We start from the raw sequence: 21,551 nt of genomic DNA on the forward strand, positions 1-21,551 counted from the left end.
AGCTAACATTCTATTAAAGTGTTTATTATTGTGGGCTGAAAATCTGTAGGGCAAAGTGATGGTTGATAGTATATTAACTTTGGAATAACAATACATTTTTCTAAAAGTTTAGATCAATTGCCATTAGTGATTTAAAAATATTCCACATTATGATTGACAGCATCAAAATTATTATATGTAACTTATTTTTTAAGTTGGCCTAAATCAGCAGCAGTTTTTAATAAAATAAGTGTTTCTTTTGGCAGGACTGTTCCATATTTGCCAAAGTGCTCTGCTGGACTAGAATTACTTAGCAGGTAAGTGTTTTCATTTAAGTAAAAATGTTATACTTCTGACTATTGTCTAAAAGTATTTTATAACTTTATAGATAGAAACCTTAAAACAACTAAATTTTACCTTAACAAGGAGATTGGAAATTATTTACTTTTTTGTGTTCCTGAGGGGCTTGGAAATTATTTACTTATTCGTGTTCCTGAGGAGCTTTTGCATTTCACTGAGTAACACAAAGGCCATTCAGACTTTGAGCATATTGATCACTGTTGTGTTTACTAATCAATAACTTTATCACCTGCATGTATTATGGTTTCTTTGTTGCAAGAAAATCAATTCTGGATTTGAGTCCCCAATAATTTTCTTACTTTGATTCTTAATATTTTACCATTTCTTCTCCAATCCATTTCTATTGACATGCAGATTAATATTAAAATACGTGATTTTCTTAGATGACATCAAAAGCATGAGTAACAAAGGAAAAAAAGATAAATTGGACTTTATCAAAATTAAAAACTTTTGCTCTTTAAAGAACACTATCAAGAAAGTGAAACAACAGTCCACAGAATGGGAGAAAATATTTGCAAATTATACATCTGTTGAGGTACGTGTATCTAGAATATATAAATAACTTTTATAACTCGACAGTAAAAAGACAAATAATCCAGTGAAGAAATAGGCAAAGGATTTGAATAGACATTTCCATAAAAAAGATAGGCAAATGGCCAATAAGCACATGAAAAAATTCTCATCCTTAGTCATCAGGGAAGTGCAGACCAAAGCCACGATGAAATACCACTTCATACCCACTAGCATGGCTATAATCAAAAAGACAAACAAGTGTTGGCAGTGATGTGGAAAAATTGTAACCCTTATGCTCTGCTGGTGGGATTGTAAAATCACTGCTTTGGAAAACAGTTTGGTAGTTTCTGAAAAAGTTAAAAGTAGAATCACCATGTGACCTAGCAGTTTCACACCAAGAAAATTGAAAGCTGATGTCCACATAAAAAATTGTGCACAAATGTGCATAATAGCAGTATCATTCATAAAGCAATATTATTCATAATAGCCAAAAAGTAGAAACAGTGCAAATATTCATTAGTCAATGAATGAATAACAAAATTTCATATCTCCATACAATGGAATATTATTCAGCCATGAAAAGGAACGAAGTACTGAGGTGTGCTACATCTTGGATGAAACTTAAAAGCATTATGCTAAATGAAAGGAATCAACAAAAATGGCACATAGTGTATGATTCCACTTATATGAAATGTCCAGAATAGGCAAATCCATAGAGATGGAAAGATAATTTTGCCAAGGTTTGGAGGAGAGAGGGGAATGAGTAATGACTGCTAATGGATATGGGGTTTCTTTTCAGGGTGGTGAAAATATTTTGGAATTAGATAGTGATGATAGTTGTCCCAACTAATTCTGTGAATATACTGTGAATTATGATTTTTTTTTTGATGTGGACCTTTTTTAAAGTCTTTATTGAATTTGTTACAATACTGCTTCTATGTTTTGGTTTTTTGGCCGAGAGGCATGTGGGATCTTAGCTCCCCAACCAGGGATCGAACCCACACCTCCTGCATTGGAAGGCAAAGTCTTAACCTCTGGACCGCCAGGGAAGTCCTGAATTATGCACTTTAAAAGCATGAATTTTGGGACTTCCCTGGCAGTCCAGTGGTTAAAACTTCGAGCTTCCACTGCAGGGGGCTCAGGTTTGATCCCTGGTTGGGGAACTAAGATCCCCTCATGCCACATGGTGCAGCCAAAAAAAAAAAAAAGCATGAATTTTATGGTGTATCAAAACTCAATAAAGCTGTTATAAAAATAAGTATATGGTTTGCATATGTTGTTATATGCATTTCTGTACCTCGTAACATGGCATCTGATGGATAAGTGGGAGCCATGTGTACAGTAGAGGGTGTGCTCCTTCACCTTATCAGCTTGTGTTAGGACACAATCACCTGTACCTACATTTTGCTTTCTCTTTTCTAACTTTTTGTTCGGTTTCTTTTTATGGTTGCAAAATCTGGGGATTTTTCTTCTCTGAGTGCTTAATTTGACATTAATTGCCTGCTTGGTTTTGTTGAGTGAGGAACATAAGTGAACATGAAAGGAGATATAGTAAAAATTAATCAGTGGTGTACTGTTTGCATGTTATCTTTATTTTTTTAATCTAGGGATTTAATTGAAAGAACTTCATTGAAAGATTTACTTTAGACTTGTAGACTTATGTGTATGGTAGTTTTGGGAAATGGGGTGCATTTGGGGACTTAACATGAAAAATTTGCAGCCATAGGAATGTCTGTAATGTGTCTATTCATTGCACTGAAGCACAGTCTTTTCTCTTTGGAACTAGTATTGAGTGGAGGAAAGACCATTTTAAATAGCATATACCTAAATCATAAAATGTTTTTAATTGTTAAAAAATTGTGTAAGATACATATAGCATAAAATTTGCCATCTTAACCATTATTAGGTGTACAATTCACTACTACTGAGTACATTTGCATTGTTGTGCATCCAGTCTCCAAAACTCTTTTCATCTTGCAAATATCTGCCACTGGCAGCCATCATTCTACTTTCTCTTTCTATGAATTTGACTACTTTAGGTACCTCTTATAAGTGCCATCATACAGTATTTGTCTTTGTGTGATTGGCTTATTTCACTTAACATAATATTTTCAAGTTTCATCCATGTAGCTTGTTAGAATTTCTTCCTTTTTGGTCTTCCAGTTTTATTGAGATATAATTGGCATACAGTACTGTATAAGTTTAAGATATTGCAACATAATGACTTACATACATCATGAGATGATTGCCACAGTAAGTTTAGTGAACATCCATATCTCATATAGATACAAAATAAAAGAAAAAGAACTTTTTTTCCTTGTGACGAGAACTCTTAGACTTTAACAACATTCATATAGAACATACAGCAATGTTAATTATATTCATCCTCTTGTATATTACATCCCTGGTACTTACTTATGTTACAAACTGGAAGTTTGTACCTTTCGCTGCCTTCATTCGATTCCCCTCCCTCCACACCCTGCCCACACGCCTCTGGTAACCATACATCTGATCTCTTTCTATTTGTTTGTTTGCTTGCTTGTTTTTAAAGTATAATTGATCTACAAAACTATGTTAGTCCCTGGTGCACCACATAGTTTTTCCATATTTCTGTACATTACAAAATGATCACCACTAATTCAAAGGAATTTCCTTCCTTTTTAAGGCTGAATAATATTCCATTGTATGAATATACCATATTTTGCTTATTCATTCATCCATTAATGGGCATTTGGGTTGCTTCCATTTTTTGGCTATTGTAAACAATGTTGCTATGAACGTGGGTGTGCAGATATCTCTTCATGACCTAGCTTTCAGTTTTTTGGCAGTATATACTGAAAAAAGGAAATGCTGAATCATATGGTAATTCTACTTTAATATTTTGAAGAACCCCTATACTGTTTTCCATAGCAGCTGCACCATTTTACATTCCCCTAGCAGTGCACATTTCTCTGGTTGCCATTTCTCCACATTCTCACCAAAACTTGTTTTGGGGGTCTTTTATTTGGCTGGTTGGGTTTTTTCTGCCATTCTCATTGGTATGAAGTGATATCTCATTGTGGTTTTGATTTTCATTTCCCTAATGACTGATGATGGTGAGTTCCTCATGTGTTTATTGGCCATTTTTATATCTTCTTTAGAGAAATATCTATTCAAGTCGTTTGCCTGTTTTTGGATAGGGTGGTTTTTTGTTGTTGAGTGTTAGGAGTTTTCTATATATTCTGGATATTAATCCCTTATCAGGTATGTGATTTGTAAATATTTTCTCCCATTTTATTGGTTGCCTTTTTATCTGTTGTGTTCTTTCATGCACAAAAGTTTCTAATTTTGATTAAGTCCAATTTGTCTATTTTCTTTGTGGCCTGTGGCTTTGGTGTTATATCCAAGAAATCATTGTCAAATCTAATGTCATGAAGCTTTTCCCCATGTTTTCTTCAAAGAGTTTTATAGTTTTAGTTCTTATGTTTGGATTTTTTGATCCATTTTTAGTTAATTTTTGTGTATGGTGTTAAAGTAAGAGTCCAACGTCATTCTTTTGCATGTGGATATCCACTTTTCCCAGCACCCTAGCGTATTTGTTGAAAAGACTATCCTTTCCCCATTGAATGATCTTGGCACAGTTGTCGAAAATTATTTGACCATACATGCAAGTGTTTATTTCTGGGCTCTCTATTTCATTGGCCTATATGTCTCCCTTTATACCAGTGCCACACTGTTTTGATTATTATTTGATTTTGATTATTGTAGCTTTGTAGTAAGTTTTGAAATCAAGAAGTGTGAGTCTTCCAACTTTGTTCTTCTTTTCAAGATTGTTTTGGCTTTTCAGGATCCCTTGACCTTCCATATGAAGTTTATGATGGATTTTTTTCTACTTCTACAAAGAATGCCATTGGGATTTTGATAGGGATTACACTGAATTTGTAGATTACTTTGGGTGCTATTGACAACATCTTAACAATATTAAGTCTTCCATTCCATGAATGTGGGATATCTTTCCATCTATTTATGTCTTTTTTAAAATTTCTTTCAGCAATATTTTGTAGTCTTCATTGTACAAGTATTCACCTCCTTGGTTAATTCCTAAAATTTTTTTGATGCTATTGTAGATGGAATTGTTTTCTTAGTTCTCTTTGTTGTCTCCTTCCTACTGCCAGCTATAGGTTGTTTGTTCTTTTTCTGGTTCCTTAAGGTGTGAAGTTAGATTGTTGATTTGAGATCTTTTTTCTTTTTTCTTAAGCCTGAACTTTTTTTTTGAGAGATAATTGACATATGACATTATATTAGTTTTAGGTATACAGCATAATGACTCAATATTTGTATATATTTCAAAATAATCACCACAATAAATCTAGTTAACATCCATTACCACACATAGTTTAAAATATTTTTCTTGTGATGAGGACTTTTATGTTTTACTCTCTTAGGAACTTTCAAATATACAATATAGTATTATTAACTATAGTCACTGGGCTGTATGTTATGTATAACTACAAGTTTATACCTTTGACCACCTTCACCCATTTTTCTCTCACACACACACACACACACACACCCAACCCCTTACCCCCTGCCTTTGGTAACCCCCAGTTTGTTCTCTGTACCTATGAGTTCAGGTTTATTTTGTTTTGTTTTCTATTTATTTAAATTTTTTTTGTTGAGGTACATTTGATTTACAGTATTAATTTCAGGGGTACAACATAGTGATTCAAACTTTTTATAGATTATACTCCATTTAAAGTTATTATAAATTATTGGCTATATTCCCTGTGCTATACCCTTGTAGCTTACTTATTTCATACATAGTAGTTTGTACCTCTTAATCCCCTACCCCTTTCTTGCCCCTCCCCCTCTTCACTCTCCCCACTGGTAACCATTAATTTGTTCTGGGCATCTGTGAGTCTGTTTCTATTTTGTTATGTTCATTCATTTGTTGTATTTTTTTAGATTCCATATATAAGTGATAATATACAGTATTTGTCTTTCTCTGTCTGACTTATTTCACTAAGCATAATGCCCTCCTAGTCCATCCATGTTGTTGCAGATGGCAGAGGGGTTGCTCCCATGTCCTGGCTCTTGTGAGTAGTGCTGCTGTGAACATTGGGTGCATGTGTCTTATCAAGTTATAGTTTTGTCTGGAGATGTGCCCAGAGGTGGGATTGCTGGATCATATGGTAGTTCTATTTTTAATTTTTTGAGGAACTTCCATACTGTTTTCCATAGTGGCTGCACCAGTTTACATTCCCACCAACAGTATACTAAAGGTTTCCTTTTCTTCACATTCTCACCAACACTTATTATTTGCTGTATTTTTGAGAATAGCCATCTAACAGGGGTGAGGTGATATCTCATTGTGGTTTTGATTTGCACTTTTTGATGATTAGTGAAGTGAGCAACTTTTCATGTACCTGTTGGTTATTTGTATGTCTTTGGAAAAATATCTGTTCAGAGCCTCTACCTGTTTTTTAATCAGATTGTTTTTTGCTATTGAGTTGTATGATTTCTTTACATATATTGGGTATTAGCTCTTTATTACATGTATGATTTACAAGTATTTTCTCGCATTCAGTAGGTTGCCATTTCATTTTGTTGATGGTTTCCTTTGCTGTGCAGAAGCTTTTTTGTTTGATGTAGTTTTACTTGTTTGTTTTTGCTCTTTTTGCCTTTGCTTTTGGTATCAGATCCAAAAAATTGTCACGAGACCGATGTCAAGGAGCTTACTGCCTATGTTTTTTCATAGGAGTTTTATAGTTTCAGGTCCTACATTCAGGTCTTTAATCCATTTTGAGTTAATTTGGGGGTGTGGTATAAGATAATTGTCCAGTTTCATTCTTTTGCATGTGCCTGTCCAGTTTTTCCTACACCATTTATTGAAGAGACTCTCCTTTCCCTATTGTATATTCTTGACTCCTTCGTTGTGAAGTAATTGAGCCATATATGCATGGGTTTATTTCTGGCTAGTTATTTTGCAAAATATCCCTCATTTGGGGTTTATCTGCTGTTTTGTCATGATTAAATTCAAGTTAGTGCTTTTATGGTGAGAATAACAGAAGAATAATGTTGTGTCCTCCAGTGCATTGTATCAGTAGGCACCTGATGTTGATACGTCTCCTTACTGCTGATGTTAATATTGACCACTTGGTTAAGGAAGTGTCTGCCAGGTTTCTCCACTTTAATACCGTTTCCCCCTTTTAAATTAATAAGTATCCTGTGGGGAGATACTTAGAGACTATGAAAATATCCTGTTTCTCTTTATACTCTCACCCACTAATTTTAGCATCTATTAGAATTCTTGCCTGAAATAATTAGTATTGTGTTTACCAAATGGTGATTTTCTATTTTTCTCATTTTTTCTATCATTATTAATTGGAATTCTACTGTAAGGAAGAATTTTTCCCTTCTGCCCCATTCAACTGTTTATTTAAATCACTATGAACTCATGGCTGTTGGTTTTAGTCCATGAGTTATAACCCATTTCTACCATTATTTGTTTTGTTGCTCGGGTTGTCCCAGATTTGGCAGTTGGAAACCCCTTGAAGTTGACTTCTGTGTGTTTACAATGTGTCTCCATTATTTTCTGAACTTTCCTTTTTGACACCACAGGGTGTAACAGGTTCATTTTTAGGTAGAATTTTTTTTATTAATTAATTTTTATTGGAGTGCATTTGCTTTACAATGTTGTGTTAGCTTCTACTGCACAGCAAAATGAATCAGCCATATGTATACATAGGTAGGATTTTTTTAATGTGTGCTTTGTATTTTGAATTATTTTTTTGCTTTTCTTAGGTATGAAGATACGTGGGCTGCACTCCACAGAAGAGCCCAGGAATGCGCAAGTGCTGGTGAGGTAAAGAATCGCCTAATCTTTTACTCACGGGGAAAATATCCTTTTGCAGTCTTAAATGCTAGTTTTTAAGAAATTAAATTTGTAGTTGTGTTAAAACGTTTTGCAGGATATCTGAAATTTAATTTAGTAGTTGATTATGAAGTTCCCTAAATTAAGCACTTTTTCATAATTTCTCAGTCAAGTAGTTTAGTTTAGTTAGCTTAGAGAGTTTGTAACTTTTATTCTAGAGTTGCAAGTAAATAGTTGGTTCATCCAGGTATAATGCTTTGAATTTGAGTCTGATACCTTTGCAGTTTATGTAAATTATTTCATTTCTTTCTACTCACTATTTAAGAATTCCTTTTTTGGGGGGCAAAAGTTTAACTTTGCTCAGTCTACTTAAAATCATTAATTTGCTCATTAGCAAATAAGTATAAAAATCTCAGGAGTCAATCTCAATTACTTAGAAGAACAACCTATTTTCTAGCTCTATAGAGTGTGTAATCAATAAAAGAGACTTGTAATTAAAATTATTTGGTATATGTACTTAAAGCTTTTTTAGCCAAGATGAAATATAGTCTGTGTTATTGATGTCAGTCAAATGCTATTTCTTTCTAAAAACACTTCTGTGATTCTGACATTTAATTAATTTAGACTGACTTTACCACTTACCTAATTAATGAAACTGTAATAGTTATATGTACAGAACATGGTAATACATATGATAAAATTTAGACATTAATGTTTCTCTTAGAAATTACTGAAAAGGAAGGTTATAGGTTTCTGTTAGTAAGGCAGACCAGATACTTTGAAAAGCCCTTTAGGTGTAAAACACCTAAATGCTGGTTATATATATATTTTTAATTTTTAAATGCAGTAAGTGTACAAAAATTAAAGGAAATCCTAAAGGCAGAAAACAAACAAAAACACCAGGGAACTGAAATGAGAGTGGTTAAAAAAATAACATGGAAGCTGGGGTCAAATAGTAAAACAAAAACTTCAGAGATTTGGGTGATAGGAGATTTTCGTCTATGGGGAACTGAGCCTAAGACTCCTGCATAAAGCTCTTGGATATTTGAAGTGACTACATCTCTTGGTGAAAGGGTAATATAGGACATTTAAAAAAAGAAAGAAAAGATAAAAGCTACTTGTTGGCAGAAGGAGATAACAAGGAAACTTGTCTTTATAACAACTTGGAATAAATATAGTCTCCATTTTGGATTTGCTTATATGGTCTTGGCCTCACATGAGTGTTGGGCTCTAGTTTATACTTCCTGCATGATCAAGGAACCACTAACTTAAGAAATGAAAGGGCTACAGGTGACTGTGTCTTTGACACTCAACAGAAACAAATACCAGTTCTTCATGGATGAAACTTGTAAACCCAGGCCCTTCAAGATTCCCACAGATTTATCCCCTAACCACCCCTCTCCCCGCTGCCACAGATTAGCAAACACACAAAGAAATATATTACCAAAAGTTTGAGTCGCTAGAACCAAAGAGTAAGATTTAGACCTGTAAGGCACTTTAGATATTGCACTCTTGTGTATAGACAATTAAATAGGAACATACAAAGTTTTTTAGAGAGATGAAAGATGGATGAAAAATGAGTAAGGAATAAGAGAGTATGAAACACGACCTTAAAACATAACTTTTAAAAGTCACTGAGATTAAAAACCCAAAGGATGTGCTTAACAGCAGGTATCTATAGCTGAAGAAAGAGTACATTGAAGTAGGAGATAAAGTCAGACATTACCCAAAAAGGATTTCTGAGATATGAAAATGGAAAATATGAAAGAGGAGTTAATAGAAAATAGTTATAAAAGGTCTGTAGGGCTTCCTTGGTGGTGCAGTGATTAAGAGTCCGCCTGCCAATGCAGGGGACACGGGTTCGAGCCCTGGTCCGGGAAGATCCCACATGCCGCGGAGCAGCTAAGCCCGTGCGCCACAGCTACTGAGCCTGAGCTCTAGAGCCCGTGAGCCACAACTACTGAGCCCATGTGCCACAACTGCGGAAGCCCGCGTGCCTAGAGCCCGTGCTCCACAACAAGAAGCCACTGCAATGAGAAGCCTGTGCACCACAATGGAGAGTAGCCCCCGCTCGCTGCAACTAGAGAAAGCCCGTGCCCAGCAACAAAGACCCAACACAGCCAAAAATAAATAAATAAAATAAATAAATTAAAAAAAAAAAAAAGGTCTGTAGGTTGAACCAAGTAAGATTACCAATATGAGACCTTTTTGATCTGTAAAATTACAGTTTCATATAGCTCAGCTTAATATATCTAATAATCTAGAAAGAGAATGAGGGAAAAACAATGTAGGAAAATGTAAATGGCTGAGAATTTTCCAGAAATGAGATGGGTAAATCCTTAGATCCAAAAAGTATTACAAGCAAGCAAGGTAAGTAATTATCCACACCTAGACATATCATGTTGAAACTACAGAACACCAAAGGCAAAGAGAAGATCTCAAAGTAACTAAAGAGAAAAGATAGATCACTTACAAATGAATGAGTTTCCATTAGACTTCTCAAACTGTTGTCAAGAATGAGGGCAAAGTGAGACATTTTCAGATAAAAATAGTTTTCTATCAACAGTTGTCCAATAAAGGAACTTCTAAAAAATGTATTTCTGGATAAAAGAAATGATTTTGGGCGGTAGGTCTCAGGTATAGGAAGGAATAGTGAGCAAAGAAAATGGTAAACCTTAGGTAAATATAAACAGTGACTATGTATTTCTATCAGTTATCTAGTTTGTAGAATTAAAAATGATAGAACAAAAATGCTAGATAAGAATAGCATGCAATCTGGAAGGCAGATTATCAGAGTTCAAGTATTTTAAAAGCCCTTACATTATTAATGGGGAGGGTATAGATATTGATTAACCTTAGATGTAAAGTTAAATATGGAGGGCAGAATTTCAAGGGTAACCACTAAAGAACAGAAATAGTGTTTATCTTTCAAACCTGTAGAAGAAACTAGAATAATGAGAATGAATTAAATAGGAAACAAAGGATCATTCTATAAGATTCAGTTCCCTAAGGGGGAAAAGTCTAAACCTGGGTGTCTAGTAAGTCTCAGTATATAAAAGACAAGTTATAAGGAAAAATGGATAAATCTATCATCAAAATGGGGGGATGTTTATATATTCCTCTTAATTGATAGGGAAAAAACCCAAATAAGATAAGTATGGATACAGGACATGCGACTAATGTGATTTACAAACTTGACCAGATAGGCAAATACAGAATCTTCCCCAACAAATACAGAATACAGATTCTTTAAAGCACACCTGGAACACATAAAAATTGACCATGTACTGGGCCGCAAAGCAGTTCTCAACAAGTTTCATGTAAATCGACAAGTTTCATGTAAATCAAGTCGTACAGAATATTCTCTGATCCTGGTGCAAATGGAGCTGGAAGTCAGTATAGGAAAACTATTTTGAAAATTCCATACGTTTGCAAATTTAAAATATGTATTATGCATTGGGACTTCCCTGGTGGTGCAGTGGTTGGGAATCAGCCTGCCAATGCAGGCGACATGGGTTTGAGCCCCGGTCTGGGAAGATCCCACTTGCTGCAGAGCGACTAAGCCCATGCGCCATGACTACTGAGCCTGCGCCCTAGAGCCCGCGAGCCACAACTCTGAGCCCGTGTGCCACAACTACTGAAGCCCATGTGCCTAGAGCCTGTGCTCTGCCACAACAGAAGCCACCGCAATGAGAAGCCCACGCACCACAACAAAGAGTAGCCCCCTCTCCCCACAACTAGAGAAAGCACACGTGCAGCAACGAAGACAACACAGCCAAAAATAAATTTATTTTTTTAAAAACTATTTTAAAAATATAATGCATAATTTATGGTTCAAAGAAGGAAATAATACTGAAAAATTTTAAATAGAACTGAATTATAATAATTACTACACATAAATTGTATTATTTGCCAAAGACTACTTAGAGGGAAATTTTTTTTTTTTTTACATCTTTATTGGGGCATAATTGCCTTACAATGGTGTGTTAGCTTCTGCTCTACAACAGAGTGAGTCAGCTACACATATACACACGTTCCCATATCTCCTCCCTCTAGAGGGAAATTTTATAGGGGAAAAATTAGACTGAAAGTCAGTGAGCTAATCTAACCTAAGAATTAGAGAACAGAATAAATTATGAAGGAAGAATGAAAGAGATAATAAAGATGAAAAAAGTAAATGAAATAGAATATAAAGAATACAGTAGAAGCCAGACAAAGCCACAGGTTCTTAGAAAAGACTAATAAAATTTGGTAGATAGATGTCAGGTGATACGGATCAAGAAAAGGATAAATAATTTTAAGAATTAAAGAATATAACTACAGCTACAGCAGAGTGAAAAGATAAGAGCTTGTGAACAACTCTATGACAAATTTGAAAACTTAGACAAAATGGAAAAACCCTGGAAATTTTTACTAAAACCAATTTTAAAAGTAATACAAATCCTGAATAGTCCTATAGCCACTATAGAAACAGTATTAGTGATTAATCTTTTCACTAAGAAAGCACCAGGTCCACAAAGTTTCATAGGAGAGTTCTATCAAACTTTCAGAGAGACTACCATTTCACTGTTAGACAAACTCCTGCAGCAAGTGAAAAAAGGGGAAACTGCCCAGCTCATTTCATGAGGCTAGAATAACTGATACTGAACCCCAACAAGGGAAGTATGAGAAGGTGAAATTGGAGCCCAGTCCCATTCATGAATACAGTTACAAAAATTATAAGCAAAATTGAGGCATTATCTCTCACTTAACTTCTGTAACCTATTTCTGGAAATCAGATGTTCTGTGCAAGCACTCTATCCAGGAACCTACTTGTCACATTCTAAACTGGAAAAGTCATAATGTGTTACATGTCCACCCAAAGCCCTCAACCAACTTTCTTAAATATATTTAAGAATATATTATAATATATATTTACAACCAGCAAAACATCTAGAGATGGTAGCAATCTGTTAGGTAGTAAAGTGCTTCAAACATAGCTTTCTGCTTACCAAACCTGTGATACACTCGTTGACAAACAGCTGCCTCGTGTGTAGTAACGTGACCTCTCGACACTCACAGTATGCAGGGCTTGCCTCTCCTTTATAGATGGGCTCCTTGTACCGTCTTGTGATTCTCATATTCTACCAATGTTATTTGAAATTTCACTTGAGAATATTCTCACACATTGTTATAAAATGTGTATCAAGCTTAAATGTAAAGTTTTCCTATATAACTTAACCAAAACTTTGTGTATGTGTTTGTATATGTGCTTGTTCTGTGAATGTTGGATGATAAGCAAGAGGCATTCTACCTGGGAGACATCCTGCTGGGTATATGGCTGTGATGGCAGACCAAATCCAGCCATGCATAAACACCCCAGATTTATTCCAGGATTATAAAGTTGGTTTGACATTAGAAAATCTTTTGTATGCCGTTGATCACGTTAACAAATTAAAAGAGAAAAATATATAATCATCAGATGCAGAAAATACATTAAGTAAAATGATTCAGAGTAAAACGTTTTAGCAAGTTTCTAATAGAAGTTAACTTTTGTCCTAATATCTACCAAAACCTGCAGTATTTGACTTGTAGTATTTTGATCCCATGGTCAATCATCTTGCCAAATCCTCTTACTCTAATAATTTGCGTTCAGGGATGGGAGTTGTTTTATGTGGATGGAAGGGAAGAAGAAAAACCTACCAGTCTTTCTTCAGGTCTTTTTAGAGTGGGTAGAACCTCCAACGTAATGTTGAATAAAAGTAGTTGAAGATCGTGGTTCAGATTTTGGCTCCATCAGACTTAAATGTGAAAGGAAAAATTATACATCTTTTAGAAAATAGTAGAAAAGCTAAGACCTCAGGGTAGAGAAAGAGTTCTTCAACAAGGCATAATAAGCACCAACCATAAATGAAAATATTGATAATTTTTATCAAATCTGTTCATCAAACAACACCATGAAAAAGTTAAGCAGTTCACAAAACAGAGGACTAGTGTTCGAAACACATGAAAAACCTCTACAAACCAATAAAAAGAGAACAATAACCCATTAAAAAGTGAACAAAAGATATGACCAGGTATTACACCGAAGAAAAAACATGAGTGACCAGTAAATGTGAAAATGTTCAAAATTGATTAGTAGTCAAGGAAATACAAATGAAAACCTCACATTCACACTCGTTAGATTATCAAACATTTAAGAAGCTGTGAATTTTCTCTGCAGTCAGTCATTATTCACTGGTGACAGTTGTCCCTTAGAAGAAACGTGATGAGAATTAGGGAGTGTAAATCCATCCGCACAGTCACATTAGAAAAATGAGCTTCTGTGAAGTGGAAATTGGAATTCCACATACCTTTCAAACAACAGTTTGGCCCCTAGGGATATTTTGTAGCATTGTGTCCCAAGCTTTCCCCTGGGGCTGCTGGTATGGCTCACGTTTCAGCAGATAACATTGGCATGGTATCATCTATTCATTATGTAACAAATAGATGAGAGTACTTGAAGTCAGAGGTGGCTAGGCTGGGGGAGGTCTACTTACTCCAGCCCTGTTGAGCCTCCCCAGGGGGTGAGGAGCTCAATACTTTAGATACATCGGTAACTAATTTGTGAAAATTGCGTGTGTGCAACAGGAGATTTGTACCAGAATGTTTATAGCAGGTTTTGTTGCGTCTTTAGACAGTCCCAGAGTCCACCTATAGAGTAAATTATTATTCATAAAATCAAATACCATACAGCAGTGAAAAATTAGTGAACTACTGTACCTACATGTATCAGCATGGGTGAATCCCACAATATTCAGTGAAGACCATATCCCGTAGAGGAGCTTTTTTAAAATTTTATTTATTTATTTTTAGCTGCTGTTGGGTCTCTGTTGCCACGCGTGGGCTTTCTCTCGTTGCAGCGAGCGAGGGCTACTCTCCGTTGCGGTGCGCGGGCTTCTCATTGTGGTGGCTTCTCTTGTTGCGGAGCACGGGCTCTAGGCGTGCGGGCTTCAGTAGTTGTGGCTCGTGGGCTCAGTAGTTGTGGCTTGCCCCGTGGCATATGGGATCTTTCCGGAACAGGGCTCGAACCCGTGTCCCCTGTATTGACACGAGGATTCTTAACTGCTGTGCCACCAGGGAAGTCCTGTAGAGGAGCTTTAACAAAAATGATTATTTTTTTAATTTTAAGAAATGTTTCATAATAAAATATATAGGAGAAAGAATTTCCTGTAAGATCTGTTGCTGAATGCTACATTTTTTCATAGTCGAGTATTTGGTTATTTTAAGACCCATATCTGATCAAAAGTGCCTCTGTTGATTTCCAGAAATATAGTTCTCAGCTTTAAAGATGGAAATTTATTTTAAAGCTCTCTGACGTATTGTTAAGACATATGTAAATATTTAAAATGTATATCTTTAACATGCAAAGTGTTTTATCATGTGTTTGTTTCGTCAGGCCATGCTCATGTGTCTTTAGTGGCCTTTATCCAAAGGGTATCAACCTGCCAGGGCAAATATACCTAAGGACAGTTCAGTTTTCTTTGACAAATTATTTTATACTCAATTACTTTAAAGCTAATACTTACTATATAGTCTTAAAATTCAAAGCAATATCTTAGAAAACAGTTTGGTCAATGGTAACTTTGTTGTCCAGACTTTTTCCACAAGTTTTTTTTTTTTCCTTTTTTAACAAGTTTTTTGATTTTTTTGTTTTCCTCCCTTAGCAATATATAAATGAGTACATAATTGATAGTGACTTAGGGGTTAGATTCTGAGGATACCTTTTTAAGTTAGATTTCCAGTGCATTATTTGCTTATAATTTTTATTACTGTGAAATATTTGCTTGCCTTCAAATTGAACTCTTAAGATTCATGTTTTAACAATTTGGTGTGTAAGCTGCTTAAATTAGGCATGCTTCACTCTCTTTGTGTTCCAGGTTGGATCTCTTCTGCCTGTGGTGGGAAGTGAACTGAACTGGGTGTGGGAATGCCTACTTTCTGCAGTAATACATTTTGACCTTGGGCAGATAAACGGAGTCTCTTTGTTTTTAGTTTCCTCACATATAAAATGGTATAACACCACTTACACTGCTTACCGAAGTTGTTTGAAAATCACATGAAATAACGTACCCCCAAAACACAGAACTGTTTTATATAAAGTAAGGTCCTAATGTTAACCCATTTATTTGTATCCCTGCTTTTTCTTTGTTCTCCTAACTTCAGTGTCCACCAGAAGGAATTTTGGAATGACTTGTAATTTGGGCAACAAATCCAAACTATGGGTTTGTCTTGCTACTTAAACTTGATTTCCTGGTGTTAAATCTGGATTCATTCAGAATTGTTTACTTGGAGGAGAAAAACTGGCCCCTTCTGGAGATCATTTCTTATTAAGTAAAGTTGAAGAGTACAGTTTTTCAGAACCTTTTCTTTTGCTAGCTTTTCACTTCTTCCTTTCATGTCCCCGTATACACAATCCCTAGAATATCAATTAAGGGCATGGGCTTAAGTGTCAAATTCCCTGGGATTGAGTCTAGGTCTTCTGTGGCCCTTGGGAAAGTGACTCAGCTTCATTGTGCCTTGGTTTCTTCTTCTGTAAAATGGAAGTGGTAATATTGCTCTGTTTACAAGGTTGCTGTGTAGTTAAATGAGATAATAGATGTAAATTGCTTAGCACAGGGCCTGGCACATAGAAATGCTCAAAATGTTTTAGTATTATTATATTATACTTGATAATGATTTCTGAGAATCCATTCAACATCCGATTCTTTTAAATTAAAATAGTATTTTGATGTATTCTGATATATTTCTGTGCACGCTTCTTATATTCTATATACAGAATATAATTTTCAATTTTGTGGAAGACATGAACTATACTGTACTTAAGTTTTAATACTTAAGTATGTTTCACTTTACTTTTCAGTAAGAAATGGTTCATATCTAAAAATTATTTATTCTAGATTTTTCAAATTTTTAACATAATTAACCAGAGTAATTAAGATTTAACAAACTTTTTAAAAGATATGCCATGTACCAGGAAAAATACCTTTCTTATCATCAGTTCAGCCCTGTGATCAGGAATTATTTTTTCTGTTTTAGAATTTAAAAACTGCAGTTAAGAAAATTTGTGAGACCTACACCAGACTAAAGCACCAAGAGTGCAGGGATCTTTTTTTCTGTTTTGTTCACCATGGTATCTCCAGTGCCTGAAACAGTGCCGGGCAAAGAGCGGGCAGTCAGTAGAAACTCGTTGGATATTTTACAGATGAACCCTGTGGGCACGGATCCTTGTTTCAAGCCCAGCTTCCTTACTATTGCGTCACAGCTGTGTCTGTTAGCAATGCTCAGTATCTTTTAAACTCTTCAGGATCTTTACAAAACTGGTTGGCACAGACATTTTGAAGTACACAGAATTAATGAGACATGCACTTGTAGCGCTTGGTGTCACCTCCCCAGCTCAGCTGAGGCTTGTATGTGAGATGATGTGCTTACCCCTCTAATGTGGGCTGACTAACAGTGGGGACGTCTGTGTGAAGTGGGGATAATGTGAGGAAACAGGGCAGCTTTCTAACCTCTTTATTGTAGCTTAATTTTTTTATTTCAATGTTGTGAATTCCTAGAATATTAAAATGTGGAAGCTAAAATGATCTAGCGCCACATGCAAATAATTTTGTATCTTATTTTGATATTTTTATTCCTCTAAAAGTTCTTTCTTTAGTGAGATTCAGTAAAAATCAGTTGTATTCATGTTTCAGCTCTTGAAGAATCTTAATCTTGGGATGCGTAAATTGTCCCTTTTTTAATATAAGTTAACTATGAACTCTGATTTTAAATATAAAATTCAAATACACTTTCTTCTGTTATATAATGAATTTTGAAGTCTTTATTGTATAAAATATGGGTATCTTTCACAGTTCTTATTGGTGATGTTTTCAAAAGATAACCTCTCCATGCTCCTCCTAAGTCTTATTCTAGGTCCTTTCCTCTCTCACCATGTTAAAACCAAAACAAAATTGACTGGGAGAAACCGCTCTCTGTCATTGTGTTTACAGTCTTCAGGAAAACAAGTTAGAATTATTTTAGGCTAGTCTGGCATCTCACCACCCTGCTGTTGGGAACCTTTCATCTCCGAATGTCTTCTTTGTTAGTATAAATCCTTTTCTCCTTTTTCTGGAATTGATCAGTTGCCTCAGTAATTCCTCCGTATACAAGTACCATTTATCTTACTTTATGCAGTGAGTATTCCCGTTTAAATGGAAATTGAATCATAATATATTCTAAATGCATTAGGGAACTTTTCTTTTAAAAGAATTCCTTTTGTAAAACAAATAATTACCTGTTCATTATGTTTTGGGTTTGTTTTTGTTTGTTTTCTTTTCGGTTGTTAATGGTTGTTTTTTGCTTTATTTTTTCTAGATTTGAATTTTCAAATACATGGTTTACTTAAATATAGGGTATAGTTAGAAGTGACTTCTAAGGTCACTGCTGACCTTTCTCTTTCCTGGGTTAAGATGCACTGATAAAAGCTGTAATTTGAGGTTTTCTGCACTGGATGTTACGGTGGTTCTTAGAAAGAAAACAGCTCCAGTCTCTTTAGAGTATCCTGTTGTCTGTACTCAGTAGGAGGGTTTTTGAAGGTAACGTGGGCTGACTCTCATTATGCTGGCTGTAATCTCTGTGCCTGCTGTCTCGTTTTACTTTACCCCGCCTCTTCCGTGTTGCAGCTGGTTGACAGCGAGGTGGTGGTGCTCTCCGCGCACTGGGAGAAGAAGCAGGCGAGCCTGATAGAGCTACAGCAGCAGCTTCGGCAGCTTCCAGGCCTGAAGGCAGATTTAGAATCCCTGACGGCAAGTCTGAGTAAGTTCCATGTTTGCCTCTGGACATTACTTCTAGGGATTAAAATAGTTTGGTGTAATTCCAAAGCTTTCTAATACTACATTAAATTATTGCTTAACAGGATGTGGGGGGAAATAGTTCTAATTAATTTCATACTCTGATTAACTGATGATTTGACAGAGAACGATGATTTAAAGTGTAGAAGTGATTTCTAAAGTATACCACTAACTTTTTCTGCCTCATATCTGCTTAGAAAACATAATTTTGTTGATTCTTTAAAGCGACTCAGGGTGGTCTTCTATTTAAAAGTGTAAATGTAGGAAATAAAAAGGATTAGGGCGGCTTTGTTATAACTAAAGGATATACTCTGGAAGTTGTTGCTTTTAAAGTTAGGTCTGCTCAGAGCTTCATGTCTTGAAATATGCTTTTTTTTCCTCTTTAAACTGATGAGAGATCAAACCCTCATTAAATTAGGGTACCTGTTTGGCTAAATTTATACCTTGTGGAAGTTTATATTTTTTTGTTGTTTTCATTGGGATGAATTATGCTGATATTTATTTCTTGAGTTTATATTCAGAAAATTAACTTTTTTTTTTTTTTTTTTGTGGTACACGGGCCTCTCACTGCCGTGGCCTCTCCCGCTGCGGAGCACAGGCTCCGGACGCGCAGGCTCACCGGCCATGGCTCACGGGCCCAGCCGCTCCGTGGCATGTGGGATCCTCCCGGACCGGGGCACGAACCCGTGTCCCCCACATCAGCAGGCGGACTCTCAACCACTGCGCCACCAGAGAAGCCCCAGAAAATTAACTTTTATGCTTGACAGTTGCCACATCTTAGGATAATATTGTGGCTTATTATTTTCTAACCAAGCTTAAGATCTTAGTGAAGTAAGAGGTAGGGGTTATCTACATAGGACTTGAATTTCTTGAGCTGATAACCTGACCCAGTCTTAATAGGTAAGGAGATAAGGATACTCTGCCATCTCTTCTGTTTTTCAGTACTGCTTTTTTGAAAGCAAAACAAAGCTGATTTACAAAGCAAGTAATTAGCAAATCCTAAAACGTGTGTGTGTGTGTGTGTGTGTGTGTGTGAATAAAATAGACACGAATGGTATTTGGAATGCTATTGCTGATAACAATAGCTAATGTTTATAGCACCCACTATATGTCAGAGGTTGTTAGGTGCTTTACAAACATTTTCAATCCTCACAAGATCCCTGCAGAAGTAGCTTTTATTATCCCACTTTACAGCTAAGGAAAGTTAGCCTTGGAGAGGTTGTGACTTGCTCAGGGTCACACAGTTAATAAGGTGTGAATCCAGGATCCCAGTCACGATGATGATGTACTCAGTGAGGGATGAGGCAGTTAGGGTGGCAGCTGTCAATAGGCCTCATGAACTGGATTCTTGAAACCCTGGCCTTAGTGTTCGGTTATTTCTGAAGCCAGGGTGTGGAAAAGAGATTCCGGGTCTTAGGAGGAAGGCCCTCTGCATTCTTTCCCTCTTGCAACTATAGGAATGATTCTTCTCAAGGCTTTGATAACTAACTGATGGAAAAAGCCTCCAAGATATTTGGAATATTCCTTTTAGCCACTTTCTTTTTAGCTTCCTGTATCTCTCTGAGTCGCTTGCTTTTAATTGGTTATGTATTTCTTTGCAGAGATATTCACCTCTGATACCATCCCCCCTTTTCTTTCCAGCTGAGAGTGAATTCTGTTTATAAATGTTATTTGTTTGATACCACTCTTCTGATTAAATGCATTTGCCACAATTCTAATTATTTTCATAGTTAATTCTGCTTAGGGCATGCAGTATATATGTTTTTCTTAAGGTAGAATATACTGTATTTTCATTCTCAATTAGGATTCTAATATCCTGAAAAAATGATACTTAGTGACATAATACCGTCTTCTTTAGAAACTGCATTTTGGCTTCTTAAATGAATGGAGCAGGCTTCCCAAATGCTCGCTTGAATTTTCTCTCTTTAATAATCTGAGAACATTGACCACTGAAGGCAAATTAAAGCTAAAGGATTCTCTGAAGTCCTATTCTAGATGGTCACTTCCAAATAATTTGGTTCTTTTTTTTTTCACTGAAGTGTAGTTGACACATAATATTAGTTTCAGATGTACAACATAGTGATTCAACATTTATATACATTATGAATTGATCACCACTGTAAGTGTAGTAACCATCTGCCACAATACAGTTATTACAATATTATTGATTTATTCCTTTTGCCGTGCATTACATCCCCATGACTAACTTATTTTATAACTGGACATTTGTACCTCTTAATCCCCTTCACCTATTTCATCCAGCTACCCCACTGCCCTCCCCTCTGACAACCAGCAGTTTGTTCTCTGTATCTGTGAGTCTTTTTCTGTTTTGTTTATTCGTTTTGTTTTCTAGATTCCATATGTAGGTGAAATCATATGGTATTTTTCTGTCTGACTTATTTCATGTAATATAATACCGCCCCAGGTCTATCCATGTTGTTGCAAATAGTGAGATTTTGTTATTTTTTATGGCTGAGTAATACTCCATTGCATTTATCTATATATCATCTTTTTCCATTCATCAATTGATGGACACTTAGGTTGCCTCCGTATCTGGGCTATTTTTTACTAAAGCTGCAGTGAACATGGGGGTGCATGTATCTTTCCTAACTGGTGTTTTCATTGTCTTCAGATAAACACCAAGGAGTAGAATTGCTGGATCCTATGATAGTTCTCTTTTTAATTTTTTGAGGAATCCATACTGTTTTCCATAGTGGCTGCACCAACTTACATTCCCATCAACAGTGCCCAAGGGCTCCCTTTTTTCCACATCGTCGCCAACACTTGTTAACTGTCTTTTTGGTAATAGCTATTCCGACAGGTGTGAGGTGATATTGTGGTTTTGATTCTCATTTTCCTGATGATTAGCAGTGTTGAGCATCTCTTCATGTATCTGTTGGCCATCTGTATGGCTTCTTTGGAAAAATGTTTATTCAGGCCATCTGCCTATTTTTTAATCAGATTGTTTTTGGTTTTGATACTGAGTTGTATGAGGT

The 21,551-nt window shown here is 35.8% G+C and overlaps 1 protein-coding gene across 1 annotated transcript in view; it reads left to right on the top strand.

Moving 5' to 3' along the window:
- DTNBP1 (dystrobrevin binding protein 1) overlaps positions 1-21,551 on the top strand; it is a 121,635-nt gene that overhangs the window by 13,704 nt on the left and 86,380 nt on the right. The window contains exons 3-5 of the mRNA XM_007461269.1: positions 246-296; positions 7,636-7,696; positions 18,388-18,520. Of these exons, the coding sequence (XP_007461331.1) occupies positions 246-296; positions 7,636-7,696; positions 18,388-18,520 (245 nt within the window). The remainder of the gene's footprint in view (positions 1-245; positions 297-7,635; positions 7,697-18,387; positions 18,521-21,551) is intronic.

Source organism: Lipotes vexillifer, unplaced genomic scaffold (assembly GCF_000442215.2).
Source record: "Lipotes vexillifer unplaced genomic scaffold, Lipotes_vexillifer_v1.1 scaffold863, whole genome shotgun sequence".
Taxonomy (NCBI): domain Eukaryota; kingdom Metazoa; phylum Chordata; class Mammalia; order Artiodactyla; family Lipotidae; genus Lipotes; species Lipotes vexillifer.